The 21,901-nt window shown below is 39.6% G+C and overlaps 1 protein-coding gene across 2 annotated transcripts in view; it reads right to left on the reverse strand.

Annotated features, from left to right (window-relative positions):
* RXFP2 (relaxin family peptide receptor 2) overlaps positions 1-21,901 on the reverse strand; it is a 63,330-nt gene that overhangs the window by 36,955 nt on the left and 4,474 nt on the right. For both annotated transcript variants that reach the window (XM_032149154.2, XM_032149153.1), the window contains exons 2-5: positions 7,765-7,911; positions 4,334-4,411; positions 947-1,052; positions 57-128 (exon numbers count right to left, since the gene is read on the reverse strand). In XM_032149154.2, the coding sequence (XP_032005045.1) occupies positions 57-128; positions 947-1,052; positions 4,334-4,411; positions 7,765-7,911 (403 nt within the window). The remainder of the gene's footprint in view (positions 1-56; positions 129-946; positions 1,053-4,333; positions 4,412-7,764; positions 7,912-21,901) is intronic.

Here is a 21,901-nt window from a genome sequence, read left to right on the forward strand (position 1 = left end):
CTTACACCACCACAAGGATTTTTTTAAAAATAAATATGCTATTAATGGCTACTTACATCTTTTTAAGTTTTGTGTATTTGATGAAAACTTTATCTGGAAGACTGTGGATTTTGTTTTTCTTAAGAGACCTAAAATAACATGTAAAGCAAACTTCATTATGGATTGTTATGGCCAACCCAACTTTTCCCTAGAAGCCACATGCTTGGGAAAAGAATATTTGATGATGTCCATTACACTAATCCATATTTGAACATCACAATAACTAAAAATTTTTCATGGGAGATTGAAAAGTTTATAAAGCAAAATAAAGTAGCTTGTGAGTATTTGACAAATGTAGCTAGTTAGTATAGTAGACTGGAAAGTCCATGTTGATTTAACTTCTTTGTTTTTACTCTGTGGGTGCATTAACAAACCAAACCAAACCAAAAACCAACCAAAGATCCCAACCCACTCATGCATGCCCAAATGATGACATGACTGCAAATTCCTGAGGCTTTCAAGAACTTTATGCAAAGTACAGAAAATTTTGCATGATATAACATAGTTACCAGCTTCATGGATCTTTAATATCTTTGCAGTCTTGGATAGATTACCAAAGTTAAAAATGACGTAGAATAAGTGAGTGTGCTTCCTTTTTTTTAAAAAAAAAAGCAAAAAACATTTCAGCACAAGCACAGTAGTAATCATACATAAATCAGAAAGCAATTGAAAATACGAACTCCAGGCTCACAGACATTTGTGAGCTAACTGATCACAAGCTAATCCACATACAGTGTGTAAACCATTTTTTCCCCCTGAATAGGAAGCATGGAGAATTCTCTGATGACTGGTAGTTTTAAACAGAGTTTCTATTATTTTGCTAATATACAAGCAACACTATTGGGTTTTTTCTTGGTTTTCATGTGACTATAGGGACAGATACCACCAATAATTAAGTTTTACTCACAGTAATGTCACATTGTTAGAAATCATCGGCACAGACTTTAAGTCATCATTTACACATTCCAATTCAGTTTCTTTGCAGTCACAGCATTGTGGATACTGTTTTAGAACTAATGGGACAAAAAGAGTAAGATTTCACTAGTAAAAAAAATACATTTCTTTAATTATGACTTTGCCTTTAATAACTGATATTGTTTTCTTTTCATTGAATGTATAAAATTTACATCTGTTAAATGAACTCATTCAGCCCCTAATAAAATTAAATAAGAATTCTCTCCTACTTAAATGTAGACTAATATGTTAATCTCAGTTCTAGCTTCTAGTAGTCATTTCAGAGGCATTTACCAAGTGATTGGAAAAAACGCACAAAATTAACTAGCATAAACTCATCTAGTGAAGCAAGATTAAGTTCACTTCAATGAAAAACATTCATATGATTGAGTAATTCTTAATGGATATGACCGAGTCAATTCATTTGAATAGCATAAAATAGTTGCTCAATAAATGCTTGTTGTTTAAAATCAGATTCAATTTTTTTCTTCTTTCAAACTTCCCTTAGAGACGTGAGAAGATTGAGATACAGGTTCTACCATAACCACCCTGGCACCTTACTAAAATCATCCAGCCTGATATTCCTTCATTTTGGTTCTTTGTTTTTCATTACTATAAAGTTGAAAGTTGAAGGTAAAATTTGTAGAGAAGCTGCAAAGCTGAGATAACCAAAGATCTATCTATCTGAAGCATTCAGAAGAAAGAAGAAGGATTCAGGATGTACTCTGAAGGGACTTACGTGGTTACTAAGATAATGGCATGTAAAGGAGTGAGAAATCTAAGGAGAAGCCAGGCCAAGCTGGTCCATAGGACAATCACTGTGTATATGGGTATGTGTGTGTGTGTCTGTGTGTGTGTGTGTGTGTGTGTGTGTGTGTGTGTGTGAGAGAGAGAGAGAGAGAGAGACAGAAGAGGGCAGAGGAGAGAGAGAGAGGCTTTCAGAGAGACAGCAAGTATTTTTGGAGTCTGATTTCTCCTCTAAGCCTGTGAATATTTGTACTGATAGAGCTAAGAATGTGAGAGTTAATTTTGAATTTATTTTGTTATTTATTTTAATGTAATTATAAGTTCTTTTCAGTTGCCCTGCTTCTTTTAGATCACTTTTATCCAAATGTTATTTTAAAAATAAATTTTACTGAATTTTATTAGTAAAGCCAACAAACTTCTACTGAGTACTTAATGTAAAAGATGCTTTTAGTGTATAAATTTTGGAAAATATTTTATGTTGTCTATACATATATGTTAATTAGCTCAACTTCCTAAAGATAACTTTCATATGCTTACGTCAATGTTTATTGACATAGCCACCCTTGAAATAGTGGTTATATGATTAAATTGAAAACCTGTGGTTGGAAACTTATTTACCAATAGAATAATTTGATATGGTCAAGCTGGGTGTGTTGTCAAAACCAGAAATGTGAGCATTAACTGTTCACCCTCCATCACCTGCAAGCCAATCATGCCCCCATGATTCTGTGGATTCTTTTTCTGAAACGCCTTCTGCATCTCTCTCTACCTCAATCTTCTCAATGGCATTTTCTGGAGATTGGAATAAACATAATAACCACTATCTCTTTTATCATCATTCTTTCTCCTCTATCTGAACATGATTGACATTTTGGATCAATCGTTCTTTGTCATGGGAGGCTGTCCTTTGCATTGTAGGATGTTCAGCAGTAGCCCTGGCCTCTACCCACTAGATGCCAGCAGCAACCCACCCTTCTCCATCAGGACGACCAAAAGTGTCTCCAGGCGGGGCATGGGTGGCTCACGCCTGTAATCCCAACAATCTGGGAGGCTGAGACGGGTGGATTGCTTGAGCCCAGCAGTTTGAGACCAGCCTGGGCAACATGGCAAGACCCCATCTCTACAAAGAATATGAAAATTAGCCAGGCATGGTGGTGCATGTCTGTGGTCCCAGCTACTTAGGAGGCTGAGTTGGAAGGATCAGTTGAGCCTGGGAGGTTCGAGGCTGCGGTGAGCTGTGATTGTATCACCGCACTCCATCCTGGGCAACAGAGTGAGACCCTATCTCAAAAAAAAAAAAAAAAAAAGTCTCCAGACACTGTCAAACGTTCTTTGCAGGCACTGTTGCCATGGCCAAGACTCACTGCTCTAATCCATTCTCTGCAATTCTAATGAAATAATCTTCCTCACATACATTTCTGATCACCGTGCTCTTCCTCCTCATTAAAAAATGAAGTAAATATAAGACCAAACCAAACAAACCTAAGGCCCAAAACTATACAGTAGTAACCTAAGGCCCGTTCTATACAGTAGTAACCTTTAAAATGGGATGTGGGCAAGACGACTCATTGTGGGTCAGGTAGAAAATAGTAGAACTTTATTTTTAATCTTATCCTTTTTTACTTTCTAATCTTCATACAGAATATTCTTGTGTATAATAAAATATATAAGTGGTAATTATAAACTGGTATTATAGAGTACATAAAATACTATTAGTGTAGTATTTGATATATATACATTATATACATACATTTACATATACGTGCTAATGTATGTAATTGTACATTCATCTTCATAATTATATATCTATGTCTCTACATATACACACAAGCCCCTAAAATTCTGTCTATGGGATAGAGGCCACACTTCAAGGTGTACACCAAAACCCTTCATGGGCTAGCACCAGCCTCTAGGCTCAGCTTCTGCCCCTCCACCTCATGCACTTAGCATGGTTGTGAAAAGGCATCCTGCAGCCTGCTGCGCATCTTCCAACCTCAGTGTTTTGCTGATCTTGCTGCCCTGCTCATCTGTCACCTCGTATCCTTTCCTTCATCCATGGACTTCAAAGTCCATCTCAAATGTTATCCTCTCTGGGAATCTTTCCCCATCCTCAGCACAGCCATCATTTCTTCCAAGGGGCTTCCCCATTCCCTGGTGCAAACATTATTCCTCCCTTTTAGCAATAATATTATATCCTCACTGCTTTTGTAAGGAGCTGTCTTTCCTGCTACATGTGAGGTGTTTGTGGATTAGAACTCCATCTTAGTCATCATTGTCCTCTCAGTGCCTAACATCTTTCTTGAAGAAAGTAGTTAAAAGTAATAAGAACTTTACTATTTGTCACAATTATTCAATATTTATATATTCTTGCAATCAGAGAGTAATGCATGAAAATAGCATAAATGGAGATGGTCTTTTTTTTTTTTTTCTGTCTTTCCAATCACAGGCAGACAGCAGACCTGTTAGCCAGTGAAATACATTGAACTAAAATGGAAATTCTGAAGGGAATTTGTCACATTACCCATATAAATCTGTGCATCACAAATCATGTTTTTCACAAAGCTGATATTGTCTTTGAATCAAAACCACTTACAGCACTCCTGTGTTAAGGCCACGGTGTTAGCATTTCCATGGACTGTGCCAAATATGGTCGCCCATCCACTAGTGTCACCTGTGAAATGGTGATTGAGATGTGTCACTTATTCTAGAAATTAAATACCATCTGACAAAAGTTTAACAATTTGGTAATGATTTTAAACTAAAATATGTTTAAGTAATAGAATTATTGATATTTTAAATACATAGTAAGAGAGAAAAAGTTAGGCAAACATCTGCAAGGTGTCCCTTTTTTACATGAAAAGTACTCCAAATGTATGTATCATAAAATTTGCAATGCAAGTATATAATTATTTTACATAAATACAAATGTCTTGGAAAATATCAACTATTTCTAATACTGACATTTTCCATGTTTGACCTTAATTTTGAGGACCTCTGAAGAAAATATCTGAATTTTGTTTTTGTCACATGCATACTGCTGTATTTGTAGAAACATACTTGATAGATATATTGAGTTCTGATAACATTTATGTCATCTGACTTTTTTTTAATAAAGCAAAAGAAAAATTTCTTAAAATAAAGGCTTTTTTTCTGGGTGCAGTGGCGCTCGTCTGTAACCTCAGCACTTTGGGAGGCTGAGGTGGGAGGATCGCTTGCATGTAGGAGTTCAAGACCAGCTTGGGAAACATAGGGGGACCCTCTCTTTACAAAACATAAAAAATTAACTGGGTGTGGTGGTGCGCACCTGTAGTCCTAGCTACTTGGGAGACTGAGGTGGGAGGATAGCTTGAGCCCAGGAGGTCACAGCTGCAGTGAGCCGTGATAATGGCACTGCACTCCAGCCTGGGTGACAGAGGGAGACCCTATCTCAAATAAATAAATACATAAAGGTTTTTTAGTAAAATAACATTTCCTCAATTTGTCATATATTAATGTCAATTTGTCATATGTAAATATAATTTATTTGCCAAATTTTCCTCTTCTTTTTGGTAAATCATATTTTTAAAAAAGAAGGCCTAATTGTGAAGTATTGTTATTTCAGTATATGTTATAAAATAATAAAATATGCATTATAATGTAAGATACTGAAGTTCACACAAATACCTAAGTAAATTAAAATAATTGCCCACAGTCTGCTTTGATCTTTGGAATCTTTATTTTTATTTCTTATTAATATTCTCAGTGATGCTACTTTGATGCTCCCTCACTTGTATTATTTAATTTGGGTTCAGAAATCCTCACGGGGTAAACATTCATGGCTTCTGATTCCCATGCAGCAAAGAGGAAAGGATGAGAATTTGAGTAACTTGCCCATTGGCATCCAGAGAGTTGCCCCCAAAACTGAGCACTGACTGAGTACCTGCTGTGTACTCTACCGCTCTAAGCTCTGGTGATAAGACTCAGGCCTCTTCTCAAGGAGTTCCTGTCTAGGAAGATAAATACAATTATAAGGGCCGGGCACAGTGGCTCATGCCCGTAATCTCAGCACTTTGGGAGGCCAAGGCGGGCGGATCACCTCATGTCAGGAGTTCCAGACCAGCCCGGCCAACGTGGTGAAACCCCGTCTCTATTAAAAATACAAAAAAATTAGCTGGGCATGGTGGAGGGCGCCTGTAATCTCAGCTACTCATGAAGCTGAGGCAGGAGAATCACTTGAACCCAGGAGGTAGAGGTTGCAGTGAGCCGAGATCATGTCATTGAACTCCAGCCTGGGCAACAAGAGCAAGACTCCATCTCAAAAACAAACAAACAAACAAACAAACAAACAAACAACAACACTGAAAAGATAAGGCATTCTAGTTTGTGCAGCGTACAGATACACCAGGGTGCTGTGATAACACAGAGAAATTGCAGCCATCCTAGACCGGTGATACAGCTTCAGGGGGGCCAGGGAAGCCCTCCTGGAGGAGAAGACACTTAAACCGGGCCCTAAAGAATGAGTAGAAGTGACCCACGGGAAGTGTGGGTAGAGGCTGTGTCCTTCAGAGACAGGCATGCCTGAGTACCCAGGGGCAGGACAGGAGATTCTAGAGATGCATGCTGTGGGCTTTGCTGCCCCACTTTGATGGATGGTTGGGCAGTGCTGAAGAGAGGTAGCTCTCTGTGGGAGAAAACACACAGGATTCTTTTGGATTAACTAGACATGTCAGCCTCCCTTGGCATCAGTTTCCTCCAGAGAAAAATATTTTTTAGGTTTCAATAAACAGAGGTGAAATTGGCCTGTAAGATGCTCTGGGATCTGGTCTCTGGTTACCCCTTCATTCCATGTGTATACCCCTGTTCACTCTGCTTGAGCCACACACCATCAAACACATTATCCTGTTTCAGTCAGCCTTGGGCCTTTGCACTTGATGTTGCCTTTGCCTGGAATTCTGCCTCTCCAGAATATTTCATTCTTTCTTTCTTTCTTTCTTTCTTTCTTTCTTTCTTTCTTTCTTTCTTTCTTTCTTTCTTTCTTTCTTTCTTTCTTTCTTCTTTCTTTCGTTCTGAATCCAAATGTCATCATCTTAAAAAGATTTTCTCTGGTTACATCCTTGAAGTATCCCTCCCTCCAAGTTACTTTCTATCTCATTATCCTGTTTCATTTCCTTACTTATCACTCAGATTATTGAATTTTTTACATACAGGTTTATCACTATGTTAGTTCACATTGCCCATGTGAACTCCACAAGGTCAAGACACTAGTATCCCTTGAGCTCACTGTGTCCCAGTGATTTGGAGAGCTCCTGGCACATAGTGGGCACCCAATATAGGTCTGTTCTATCAATTAATTCTCTAGCTAGGCCCATTCACACTTTATCCATTTTTTTTTTTTTTTTGAGATGGAGTTTTGCTCTTGTTGCCCAGGCTGGAGTGCAGTGGTGCCATCTCGGCTCACCGCAACCTTGCCTCCCGGGTTCAGGCAATTCTCCTGCCTCAGCCTCCTGGGTAGCTGGGATTACAGGCACCTGCCACCACGGCCAGCTAATTTTTTTTTTTTTTTTTTGTATTTTCAGTAGAGATGGGATTTCACCATGTTGGCCAGGCTGATCTCGAACTCCTGACCTCAGGTGAGCCACCTGCCTCGGCCTTCCAAAGTGCTGGGATTACAGGCGTGAGCCACCGCCCCCGGCCACTTTATGAATACTCTTGAAGCTAAACCAAATTACCAGCCATAAGGAAGTAGTCATAGAAAGCCCCTTATAATTAAAATATGAGTATTGAAGTAGATTTTCAAATATAATTTTATTTTTATAAAATATAACATTTTATGATATTGTATTTCTGACTTAAGTAACCTCTACATACAAAAGTTCAGGTGGTTATCACAAATACATTGGGGAGTCATTATTTGTGTTTCAAAGGGAGTCCCTACAAAACAACAAATCAGCTTTCCTAGTTTATCACAATCATTATCCAACCAACCCACAGTTTTGGGGTATTCATAAAGTGAGGCACATATGGGGAGCCGAGGGGAGCACTCACCACAGTTCTCTTCATCAGCCCCGTTCCCACAGTCATCCTTGCCATCACAGTGAAAAGCTCGGGGTAAGCACTTGGTAAGATTCCCACAGGGAAAATATCCTTTTTGGCATGAAGGAGTGATCATGCTACCTTGAGTCAGTGCAAAATCTACATGAAAGAAGGGGCAAAAACAAAGTGTTACCATGGCCAAGCTCTCTCCGTGTTGTCCCATTTAATTTTCACAAGAACTATATGAGTTGAGTTCATCTGGTATTATTCTTAGTGCACAATTTCTTTGAATAATATTCTTAATGACAACTTTTTTTTTATTTTTAGATGGAGTCTCGCTCTGTTGCCAGGCTGGAGTGCACGATCTCAGCTCACTGCAACCTCTGCCTCCCAAATTCAAGCGATTCTTCTGCCTCAGCCTCCCGAGTAGCCGGGATTACAGACGTGAACCACCACACCTGGCTAATTTTTGTATTTTTAGTAGAGACAGGGTTTCACCATGTTGGCCAGGCTGGTCTCAAACTCCTGACCACGTGATCTGCCCACCTTGGCCTTTCCCAAAGTGCTGGGATTACAGGTGTGAGCCACCTCGCCTGGCCAATGATAACATTTTAAACAGCCATAATCACACCCAACACCAGCTATATCAAGAACAGAATCCAGGTTCATTTTGAATTCACCTCCACAAGGTAATCATAAACAAAACCAGATGTATTGTCCTAGTTTTGTATGAAATCAAGGAGTCATCCACCCTTGGAAACAGAAAGGTAAAACCATGAGCTAATAAGGTCAAATGGGTAGATGTATTTACTTATTAATCTTTTAAAAGAAAGACTTGAGGTGACATGATAAAAATATACCTGCAAAAGGAGAGCTTAAGTGTGAGTTAGAGAGAAATCCAGAAACACATTAGAAAGAGGGGAACTAGAATTGAACATTGAACACTCATCTATTGTGTCTACTGGGTCTACTGTTCGCCAGACACTTCACACAGTGGTTATCATTGTTAATCTTTCAGCCAGCCTATAGTATGGGCGATATTATCCTTCATGTTTTGGGATTAGGGAAGTTAAATATCTTGTGTGCAGTGGTTCGTCTGGGAAGTGATACAGGGTGGCATTGAATCCTCCCTCTGACCTTGTAGGCCCACCCTTAGCCATTGTACTATGAGACTATCAATCGATTCAGGAATCTGCATTTCAAGAAGCATAAATCAGGATTAGTTAGTAACAATCTTCTGGTGCATGGTATATAAGAGAAGACCAATGAGAGTTGAATAACTGCTGAGTTGAATAATAAATTAAAGAAAAGAAATATAATTGACATTTACAAAAGTACTCTATCTATGGATAGGATGACCAAAACCATTCTAGCGATCTATATGTAAGAGATATTCTTTCAATTTTGAGAGGATACTTTTCAGAAAATAAAGAGACATGTTTGTAAGTTGGCTAATAAAATTACGGAAGTCATGTTTTTTTAAAAAAGGAGTCCTGTCCAGGTGCAGTAGCTCATGCCTGTAATCCCAGCACTTGGAGGCCGAGGCAGGGAAATCACTTGAGGCCAGCAGTTTGAGACCAGCCTGGCCAACATGGTGAAACCCCATCTCTACTAAAAATACAAAAATTAGTCAGGCATGGTGGCGCGTGCTGCAGTCCTAGCTACTCAGGAGGCTGAGGCAGAAGAGTCACTTGAACTCGGGGGGCGGAGGTTGTAGTGGGCCAAGATGGCACCACTGCACTCCAGCCTGGGCGACAGAGCTTGACTCAGTCTCAAAAAAAAATTGGAACTTCACAGAAATTGATTTAAGGAGAGTGTAAACACAGGAATGGCTATAGGTCATCGTGACCCATTGAAGGGAGCAAGTGATGTGGGTAAAGTGCTCCTAACCACGCACTTTGGCTGAAGGCTGGCATCATGACCCAGAATTCCCCTGGGCGGGTGTGGGAGATGATATTTTAACACAGCAGAAGGATAAGGAATAAACTTCAGTAGGAACATCGTCTACTTTGTGCTTAGCATTTCCTAGTTACTTGATTTGATGTTAGTGGCAACTATGTATGGTTGGCATTAATATCCCCAAATAAAGATGAGGAAATGACTGAGAACACGAAGGCATATCTACTTTGGTTCTTGGGAAAATGCCCTTGTTAGGCCTGAGCCCTCCAAGCAAATGCTGCCTTGTAAAGCCCCGCAGGAGACTCTCCTAAAGGAGGTAGAACCTGCTGCTCTCATTAACAAATGATGTCATTTGTTAAAGGGCAGGAGTTGGAGTTTAGGCACCAAAGCTACGTCTGAATTACAAATGCACATTAAGCTTTTAGTGATGTCATTAGGGAGGATGAAGATCATTTCAGCTTGAGTCGTTTAGTCCTGATGACTCTGGAGATCCAGCAAGCATGGAAAAGCAGAGCCTCTGGCCCTCTCTGGGGGCAGCCGGGTGTGCTGGTGCACACTCTCGGAGGCTGGTGTGGCCACAACCTCTGGGTCTTTTCTGACTGAGGAGGAAGACTCAGAGTGTGGCTTTTGGATGCTTTTCTGCTCATTGGCGTTTTGTTCTTACAAAAGCAAAAATTATTTTCTCTGCTATTGCTGCAGTAGTGGATGAAAGATTTACTATCGGCAACTAAGCATAAGACCAGTCAAGTCTGTGACTATTTTAGGAAGACTTCTCCGCTGCATGGCGCTGGGGTTGGCTTGTTAAGCCTGTTCACACAGGGAGAGGCATACTGTGTCACAGATTTTAAAATCCCTTAATTTCTTGCTTGTAAAGATTTCTATAGAAGGCAGATTTATAAAAATGTGTAGTCCTCCTGTGTTTGGAACATGAACAAGAGAGTAAATATATCTTCGTGTAGTGGCTTAGAAATTTTTAAGGCAGTAATTTACAGTTAGAAATATATTTTATATCAAAATCCAGCATACACCCAGCCAAACCCACGCTCCCAACACACACCTACACCCCCACACTCACTCTCACACCCACGCACACTAGCACACACCCATGCACACTCATGCCCACACCCACACCCACATCCACATACTGAAAACAAAATTTCCTGAAATATCACTCTTTTAAAGTTATGTGGGATGAGCTTTGATCATTGCTACTCTATCTTATTCAGTTGAGAAGGGATCACGTGCCTCTAAGTTGATTTCATTATCCACTAATGGGATGTGACCCACTATTTAAACACATTCGTTAGTGATAATGCACCTCAGAGACACTCAGACCTGGATTAGAATTCTCTCTGCCACTCACTAGCTGTGTGACCTCAAGCAAGCTACTTAACCTCTTTAAATCTTACTTTCCTCACATTTAAAGCAGAATTAGTGAGAGCATCTCCCTTGTGGGTGTATTTTGGGGACTAGACAAGCTGATGCTTATGAAGTGGGGAGAGCGCCTGGCCAGTGGTAACCCTGGGTTAATGTTGGCACACAGGCAATTTCCATACAAGGTAAGAAAATAGAATGTTAAGAAGGAAGCTCTATGTAAAATGGAAGATTGCTGTGCCTCAGCATTTCATGATTTTTTATGTGTCTTCTCTGAAAGAAATAATAGGGACTAAAATAAAAGCTTCCCCTACTTCTTTACATTATTCCATCTTAAAAGCCGTATCACATGTATGATTTTTATTTTATTTCAAATCCCTTTTGAAAGCTGAAGGAGGACTGTAAATGATAAATAACCAAGGAAAATGTCCTTACAACCTCCTAACAATATTTTCTTAATGTTTAGAAGAAGCGATTAAGCATTCGATTAAAGAGAATTTTGAAATAGAGACGTGAGGCGATGTGAGTAGGATCTTTTGAAGGTGGCATGTGGTGTTTCCTTCCAGGGTTTATTAGGAAAATAACTATGAGTTGTTTTTTTTTTTTCTTCTTGAGATGGAGTCTTGCCCTGTCACCCAGGCTGGAGTGCAGTGGCACAATCTCGACTCACTGAAACCTCCACCTCCCCGGTTCAAGCAATTTTCCTGTCTCATCCTCCCCAGTAGCTGGAACTACAGACACACGCCACCACACCCGGCTAAGTTTTGTATATTTAGTAGAGATGGGGTTTCATCATATTGGTCAGGCTGGTCCCGAACTCCTGACCTCAAATGATCCACCTGCTTCGGCCTCCCAAAGTGCTGAGATCGCAGGCGTGGGCCACCGCGCCCGGCTGCCTGTGAGTTCTTTGAGGGCTGGACCTAACTAAATGCCCATCTCACATATGCAGAATGTCTAGGTGGCAGGGGCAAACAAGTAATCAACTGTCACAAATAAAAAGCATCAAGATGGTTTCCTTTTTCTTAGAAAAAAATTGAGTTCCATCTAACAAGTGTGGACAAAGAAGGGAAGGAAGACACTGAACATGTATGAATAGAACCTGCCTACTGCATTTCTCATCATTCCCTATTTTCCACCCTAGAGTGGCATCTTCCTGAAGACATTTTAAAGCACAAATTTTATGTATAAGGAGAATAAATGAATACAATGTATTCCCCACCCTTTTCTCTCTGTGTCGTCTATCTCTATTGTCTAACTTAGTGTCTTACTTGGTGCTCAGTAATTTTTTAAATGAACATGTGAATTAATGAGCCATTTAGAAATTTTAAGAAAAAGGAATTGAAGGAAGAGCCCTTTTCAAAATTTAAGCTTCCCAAAGCAGCAGATTTAGGCTGTTATTTTGATGAGAAATTATTTTTTAGTCTTTCATGCACTTCATTTATCATTCCACTCTGTAATTATACAAATTAAATAATAATTAAGAACCCCTGCTGTACTTGGTACATAGTGAAAAAAGAATCACTAGCTGTCTGTAGGAAGTGTATTCTGTGGTCTATTCTTCCGGCAACCTGTGGAAGTGGAAAGAGACAGTTTTTACTGAAGCTTGGGGATTATAAAAATGGAGGATGCCCTCATGGTGGCAGTGCTGATGGCTTCTGCAGTGGTTTCCATGGGACCCCTGCCAAACACATAGCTGAGAGGAGGCTCGAACATATGACAGAGAATTGCTCAGTAATCACCCTTCTTCTGTCTTCTGGTCAATATTCTGGACATGTCTGTGCCAAGAGATTTTAAAATGATGTTTAGATGGCCTTTTAAAGCCAACTGCCCAAGGCTATTTTTTGCTGCCCATCAACACTTTCCCTGGATTATTGGGAAACAACAGGTGAGAATCATCTTTCAGGTCCTCAGTTTAAGAATTGATGGAGATACACAAGTCCCTTTTTGCTGTCTCTATTTCTCTGCCAATGCTAATCCTACATAAAGCTGAAGAAAGCCTGTATCCTCTCAGCCAGATGTTCTGGCTCTAACACAGGGGCGATGGCTCCAGGGGGATATAGGCCAAGGAGGAGTGCATCACCCTTAGTGGTGTTTAACCCAAGTCAGACAGCCTGGTCACTGAGGATGGCAATGGTGCCGCAGAGGGGCTATAGAAATTGCCAGCAAAGCCTGTGCCATCTGCTCCAAAGAGCCAACTAACTGCAGCACCAGAGGGAACATTCATTTAGCATCCAGAAATGTTAACTAAGTGCCTACTGTGTGCTACAGTTTGTTGTCAGTCAGCAAGGCAGACAGTGTCCATTGCTACCAGGAGCTCAGGGGCTGGGATCTCTGAGGGGCCCAGCAGCACCATCCCGGGCAGCTCCACTGAGAAGCCAAGGAGAAGCATCTCCATCAGCTGAGTGCACCTGGCCGGAGCCTGCCCCTACTTCTGCGAACAGTCAATTTTACTAAAAGTCCACCTTTGTTGGATAGATGATTTGTTGTTTGTTTGAAGAAAACTAGGAAAGTCTTTCTTAAAAAGCTTTTATGTTAAGGTAGGTGAAGAGAAATTGGCCTCTTGGTGATTGTTGTTGTTGTTGTTGTTGTTGTTGTTTTCCAAACTTGACAATCTTACCCTTTCATGCAACTGTTTGGTACTCCCTGCCTGGATGGTGTTTCCTGGCCACATCAATCATTATATTCAGAATTTTGATCCAGTTTCATTCACATGTATTTACCCCACCTCCTTTCCACTTCAGAGATTCCTGCCCTAATGGAATGTCTCCCAACCTCTATTTTCTGTCACGTTCTTCTGGGACAAAGCAACCACTTCATGCCGGTAAAAGTCCCTCAGGACCCTACTCACAGATTTTTTGGGGGGAGGGGGCAGAAAATATTACCCCCTCCTTCTTCAGATGACTGCCTGATATTTGAAAGACAGATTTGGGGAAATGATGCCTAACTTCGTGGAACAGAGTGTAGGCTCAATATATTTTGATTTATATTGGAAAAAAAGAGAATTTCAAACTGCCAACATCATCCTTACCAGGGGTGGGTGTCAGCCCTGCATCCTCCTTGCCTGGGAGTCTTTATGTGGGTCACAAACAGAATGCTGTGGCCATTGGTGGGTTATAAGGGATTTAAGGGAAGAAGGAAGAGTTCTCTTCCAAAAGTATTATTTCTGCTGACTGGTAAACTGCCAAAACTCCACCTATAGAGATGCATTCTTTTAGGTTAAAATCTTACCTTTCAGTATGTAAAATTCATCTCGTTCTGCATGAGTTGAGCAACTACTTTCTTCCTAAAGCCTGCCTGAGGCGAGTGAATGGAGAGAATGGGCAGTGTGATGGGTGAAGGGGAGAAGACCATGGAAAGGGGGATTGTGAAGGAGACAGGCAAGGGGAAGCCTGATGGGAACTTGGTTTGGGAAATGTGGAGAGAAGGTGGTACCTTGGTCCCTTCACCTCTCTCTTTTAATTCTTCTCTGATTCATTGACTGCTATGTCCCATGGAACTTTCACTGGCTGTTCTTCCTCTAAGTGTGAATTATCCTAGATTCTATTCCCATCAACTTACTAATGTACCTGCATCCCAGGTTGCAGTATATGTTTGGGCAGGACCCACTTCACATAAGCGTGGGTACCATCCACATAGACTGCTCGTGCTGAGTGTATGGAAACTGCACAGGACTAGACCAAGTCCCTGGATTCTTCTTTTGTGATGCACAAAGAATGAAGATCTCTTGTCCTTCCCATAGTAAAGCCTTCCATCTCTGTTCTGTACTCAACTCGACCTCGCTTTCTCAGACTCTGCATTCATTGTTTCCTTTCGTTCCTGTATTTTATATATATATTATATACATTTTATATAGAATTATATATATTTTATATATATTATATAAAAATATATGTATTTTTTGAAATGGATTTTCACTCTTGTCGCCCAGGCTGGAGTGCAATGGCATGATCTCGGCTCACTGCAACCTCCACCTTCAGGGTTCAAGTGATTCTCCTGCCTCAGCCTCCCAAGTAGCTGGAATTACAGGCATGTGCCAACACACTCGGCTAATTTTTTTGTATTTTTAGTAGAGACGGGGTTTCACCATGTCAGTCAGGCTGGTCTTGAACTCCTGACCTCAGATGATCCACCCACCTCATCCCCCCAAAGTGCTGGGATTACAGGCGTGAGCCACTGCACCCAGCTATTTTCAATATCTTTGTCTCTCTACTTTACAGCTCCCATCTTCAAAACAAACCAGTCGACCAACCCAAATCCTGTTATATCTGCCTGCCTGTAAAACTGAGATATACTCTCCTCCCCTTCACAATTAAATTTCTCAGAAGAACCATACAAGTAAGTCAATGTCTCCACTTCCTTACCACACTTTCATTCTTAAATCCATAGCTTCCATCTTGACCTTGCTGCTCCGCTGACATTCTTCTCACCAGAATCACTATCATCCTTTTTGACACTAAATCTAATAGCTCTTTCATAGTCCTCATCTTGCTTGGTTTTCTGCATTTGACACATCCAACCTTGGTCCCCAGGTTAAAAGCTTTTTTTCCTCCATATTTTCTAAAAATTCCTTTTCTTCCTCTTTATCTCCTTAATTCATCAGCTCCATTTTCTTTGTCAATACACTGACTGATCTGACATGCGTTAGATCAGAGGTTTCTAGATTTTTGCATTTCTTAGACCAAATAAATTCAATTAAAGAATTTAGAGAAACCTGTCAAAAGTTACTAATGTTTTAGTTTGTTAAATAAGGATGATTTAAAACTCTGAGTTACCATATATTTTAACATTGATTTATTAGAAAAGTAGTATTTTATTGTTAAAAATTAGAGAGACTATCTACAGAAGAAAAGACAATCTTTTCAAAGGAATACATTTGGATTTATGAAAAATGTATTCCTTTGAAAAGATTGTCTTTCATCTAATTCATGCTGATGAGACAGTGAAACTTTCATTCCTGACGCAATAGTCAGGACCAGTGTTTGGAACCATGTGTGAGAAAACGGAATCTGGCAATGCAACCAGAATTCTTTAGGGAGGTTAGTCCTCTGTTCTGTAACTCACAAATATTTTCTTGCAGTTTGTCACTTGTTTTTAAGTCTGTTTATGAGAGGCTCCAGAGATGGAACTGCCAGATCCTGACTTTAAAATAACTATGCAAACTAAAAATAGAAGGTAACTTACTTGATTTAATTAAGTGTAGTTATCTATAAAACCCCACAGCATATGAGTGAGGTTTTGAAGTCTTTCCCTTTGAGACTGATGATGTCCACTATTAGTATATCTATTCATTGTTGTACTGGAGAGCTTCGCTAATGGAGTTAAACAAGGAAAGTAAATTAATGGCATACGTATTGGAAGAGAAGACATAAAACTGTGATTATTCGTAAGTAATATGACTGTGAATATTAAAATAATAAATTATTAGTATTGGTGAATTTTGCAAAGTTTCTATAAAGTCAATTGTATTTTTATATTTCAGCCACAATTAGACAATGAAATGTTTTAAAAATCACACCTTTTACTACAGCATGAACAGGGTCACGTATTTAGGAATAAATCTAACAAAAAATGGGCAAGACATTTATGTAAAGTATATACTGTTAGTGAAAGACATTAAAAACCTAAATAAGTGGAAGACAATATTTTAAAGATGGTCATTCTTTCCCCAAATCAATCCATAGATTCAAAGAAATCTCAATAAAAATCCCAGGAGTATGTGTGTAGGAATGGATAAGTTGATTCTCAAAGGCATATGGAAATGCAAAAGAACACGAAGAGCCAGGCCACCATCGAAGAAGGAGAACAAGGAGAGAGGACTTATTATCTGTATGGCAAGACATATTATAATGGTACAATAGTTCAGGCAGTGTGATGTTGGTGGAAAGATTGAAAAATAGACCAATGGAACAGAATAGAGAGTTTGGAAAAAGACAGACACACATGTAATCGTTTGTACCACAGAGCAGGGGGGCGAGGTGATGCTCAATTCTAGATAGATAATAGGTTGAAATATGAAAGGTGAAACAATACAGTTTCTAGAAGATAACATAAGAAAAAATCTTGATGACTGTGAGGTAGATGTATTAAGCAGAATACAAAGAAGAAGAACCAAATAAAAGCACTAATCATAAAGGAAAAGATACCTAAATTAGACAATATACAAATTAAGAACTTCTTTTTATTTATTTTTTTTGAGACAGAATCTTGCTGTGTCACCAGGCTGGAGTGCCATGGTGCGATCTTGGCCCACTGCCACTGCCGCCTCCCAGGTTCAAGAGATTCTCCTGCCTTTGCCTCCCGAGTAGCTGGGACTACAGGTGTACTATACCACGCCCAGCTATTTTTTTGTGTTTGTGTATTTTAGTAGAGATGGGGTTTCACCATGTTGGCCAGGTAGGTCTCGATCTCCTGACCTCTTGATCTGCCCGCCTCGGCCTCCCAAAGTGCTGGGATTACAGGCATGAGCCACCGTGCCTGGCCCATCTTTTAAAAAAGTCATCATTAAGAGAGTGCAAAGACAAGCTGTGGAGTAGAGGATATTTGCAAAGGGTCTGTAATTAGCAAACGTATAGGTGTCCTACTAATCAATAAAGAAAAAATGAATGGTAAATAGAAAAATGGGCAAGAGACTTGAATAGGTACCAAACAAAAGAGGACATCTGAATGACAAAAAACATCTGAAAAGGTATTAAATCTAATTCATAATCAGAGAAATGCAAATTAAAACCATGATAAATTATCACTAAGATTACTAGTATGGGCGTAATTTAAAAATAAAAAACCCAGTGATACACTATTTGGTGAGGATGTAAAATCATGCAAATCCTCATACACTGGTGGACTGTTAATTGGAACAGCTGCTTTGGAAAACAGTTTGTCATTATCTACTAAGTTTGAAGTTGTGCAAACCCTACGAGTCAGTAGATTTACTTCTAGGTAAATGCCCATAGAAATTCATGCACATGTGCACCAAGAGATTCATACAAGAATGTTCACAGCAGCACTATTCCACAATAGCCCCAAGCCAGAAACAATCCAAGTGTCTTTGAAAAATAAAATGGATAAACATTTGTGGAATATTTCTCAGTGACATACTATATAGTCTTGAAAATGAGCAAACTACAACATCCAAAGTGACTTCAGATCAAGCAGGGCCAGTGGACAGTTCTCCTTCACTTTTTACAATTATCTTATATTCAGTTAGGAAAACATTCTTTGCAGCCCTGACTTTTAAGATAATTAAGATACTAAGATTGTAGCATGTTCTGTTCTCTATATTTCCTGTTTGTTTGATGATCATCTCAGAAGTCATTTTTGCACAAACTTTACTGAGACTTTTCAAAACCACTCCTCAGTACAAACTTTCCCTTTTTCTTACCCAAACCATCTTGCACATACCTCTATGTAATATTTATAGCATGTCATTATTATTATTATATTAAGCTGTGCAAAATAAATTGTGGTTTTTGCCATTAAAGGTAATGGAATTTATTAATTTTGATTCTCTCAATGGCTAGAAAAGTTTTCAGTTCTTAGTATATAGCAGATGCCTCAAAAATTGTTGTCTGAACTTAATTAACATTTTCAGGAATAGCAATGCTGTTTCTGTAAGTGAGCCACAAAGACCTAAAGCTCCATGTGTGGGAGTGGAGAGCACATCAGTGCTTCAGTGATAATCCGTGTCAGAAGCTGAGGCCAAACTTGGGCATAGATCTGCTGGTGATGATGTCAATGTGGGTTGAGTGCATGTGATAGAAGCATTATGCTCATCTTCTTTTTTTCATTTATCTTACACCAATGGTTCAGTTTTTTTAAGCGAAAAACTTGCTTGGCAACATCTTCTATTTTTTTTAAGCCATTTTCTAGGGAAGAGGAGCGGTGGCAAAGGGCCTCTCTTAATTTTTCAGCTGGAATCTATGTAGGATGGGGTAAGGTGGCCCATATAATTTTGAGAATCGGGTCACAGCACAGGTAATTTTCTCATGCTTTATTCTTTTCAAAACTTACAATTCACAGGAAAAATGAACAAAAATAACAGCATGTACACAACCCTGTGCTTTTAGGGAGGGCAACTTATTTTTCCAAGTGGTTAATTTTAACTTTAGTTATTACAGTAAGAGCGGCGTTTTAAAGTGGGAAACAGGAAACAGCCAAAAAGGAAATGGCTTCAAATAAGGGAACAGAGTTTTCCCGTAACACTCAGTGTAGATTATTATCCTTTTCCTATCTATAAGAAAGTTTACATAAAGACTATCATCTCACCCTCAGACTGAATTTTGAGGCTTTTAAGGGAATATTTTTACAGCAGCTCTTAAGGCAGAATGAAAGATAATCAGTATCTTCTACATTTCTTGTATACCATGGATTTACATGAAAGGAAATTAGAAGTAGAAATATCTACAGCAATAGTTATACTATTTTTTAGCCTATGGGGTTGAAACAGAATGTCCCGGGCAAGGTGTGAATAACAGAAAAAGAGAGAAAAAGGCAATGAACTATCCAATGTCTACTGGCTGAGCTATAATCGAATAAAAAAAATGGATAATGAAAGCCAGGTGACGAATAAGAAGTAGAATCTGGCCCCAAATCAGAAGAGATTCTTCCTTAGCCATTTGTGTTATGAGTTTATTAATTTCTCTTAAAGGCGGAAGTGGTAATTAACATCAAGTCTGCTCTATAGGTAAACTAGCATATTAATTACAGTTTTTGAACTATACTATTTGTTAAGAAACTTTATATTGATAACTAGACAATGTAGATTCAGCTATTCCCTTACCAAATACTTAATTTGTCCTCATTGCCCCCAAATTTAAAACACTGTTTCAAGTAGAATTAATGTGTCAAACAATCCAGGTGAATCCAATTAGCAATCCTGGTACATACAAAGAATATAACAAAAATTAGCATCTCAAAGAAAAAAAAAGCCCATGTATATTTTGGCCAGTTTTTCCAGGTGTATGATCCGTTGAACAGATTTATCAGAATCACCTGGGCTGCTTCCTAAATGTGCAGAGCCCATGACCCACCACCATAGACCTATTGAATCCTCAGGGGCTGGAGTTCTGGAATCTATGTCTCTGACATCATGACAAGTGGTTCTTGGAAACTCGATAATTATGTGAGTATTGTGGATGAGGCGGAGAAGTTATTTGGTATGCCAAAGGCCAAACACCAGTCAAGGTCAGGGCTATGACTTGAACATGGGTTTGCTGACCCCAAATCCAGCATCCTTGTTGCTCTGCTGCCTCCCGTCTCCTAATCTCTTAACGTTTGTGTAGCACTTTACTTCACGACTCCAGATCTCTGGTGTGTGTATGTCCACCCATGTCCAATCTTTGAAAACGCACAGTCTGAAGGACAAAAGCTACCTTCTTTGCTGAACTTCTGGATCAAGGTCATCCATTGTGAGAAAACCCTGAATATGCTCTCATATCATACTCTTCCATAGACACAGAAAAAACTGATACTATGCTTTTTCATGAAAACGTTTGGGTTGTAGGAGAGAAAGCTCTCCATAGAACATGAATTCAGAAAAAGCCACTGTTGCGAGAGGATGTAAAACCACTTGTTGTGCAGGGAGCTGGGACTGCAGAAACAGTCAGAACTGCGTTCAGTGCCAGTTTGAGAAAGGGGCTTAGTGCAGCCCAACTGGCAGAGGCTGGGATCTGCATGAAGCCAAGCACTGCGACTGAGGCCCTGACAATGCATGGGGTATGGAATCACTCTGACCACCCAGGATTGTGATTTAAATAATGCTTGCTCACGGCCAGCAGGGAAAGCAGTGGTGATACCACTGCAAATGGGCATGACAGTTGGAACTGGATCGCCCACAGGCAAAATCTCTGACATGCTAACATACACGACAGTTCAGATCTGAACACTCCCTGGGCTATGTGGAAGTACTTCTGAGACTATTTTGAAGAGCTGTGTGCAGGAGAAACGTTCTTCCAACTTTATGAAAATGTCCAGGGCTCCACAAAAAGGGGGAATTCATACCTGGGAAAGAGATGATAGAACTTTTTTTTTTTTTTTTAGATGGAGTCTCACTCTGTCACCCAAGCTGGAGTATGGTGGTACAATCTTGGCTCACTGCAACCTCCACCTCCTGGGTTCAAGGGATTCTTCTGCCTCAGCCTCCCAAGTAGCTGGGACTACAGGCATGCACCACCACGCCTGGCTAATTTTTTAATTTTTAGTAGAGACAGGGTTTCACCATGTTGGCCAGGCTTGTCTCAAACTTCTGACCTCAGGTGATCCGCCCACCTCAGCCTCCCAAAGTGCTGGTATTACAGGCGTGAGTCACCGCGCCCAGCTGATAGAGCTTTAAAGACTAGTTTAAACTCTGCATGATTAAAATTCTCAAAGAACTAATGGAAGGAAGATATCATGAAATAAGAATGAAAGTTTATAAAACCCCAAACAGACAGCTTTAAACGCAGTTGGAATGATCGGAATAAAAAATATAGTCACTGAAAAAAAAAAAAACAAACCTAGCGATTGAATAGAAAATAAACTGGAATCAGAGAAAAGGAGAATTAGTTAAAATTATCTTTCCTTCATCAGACACATTCTATTAACACTGAATTTCCTTGGGCAAATAAAATAGCCATTATACCACTCGAGAATAATATGGCACAGAACAGTTGGTGATCTGTAGAGGGGCGTGGCTAATGGAGATCTGTACCACCATAGCAGAAACCCTTTGGAGAGATATGTTGCAGAATTTATAACTTTTTTATAATTTTAGAAAGTTAATGCACATGCTATAACACATTTCCTACCAGCCTGGGGCAAAGTTCCACAACCAAACACATGAACATTTTTCTATAGCACAATGTATGAAATTTTACAATAAGTGTGTAAAGAATCTAAATAG

The sequence above is a fragment of the Hylobates moloch genome, unplaced genomic scaffold, assembly GCF_009828535.3.
Source record: "Hylobates moloch isolate HMO894 unplaced genomic scaffold, HMol_V3 SCAFFOLD_4, whole genome shotgun sequence".
NCBI lineage: Eukaryota > Metazoa > Chordata > Mammalia > Primates > Hylobatidae > Hylobates > Hylobates moloch.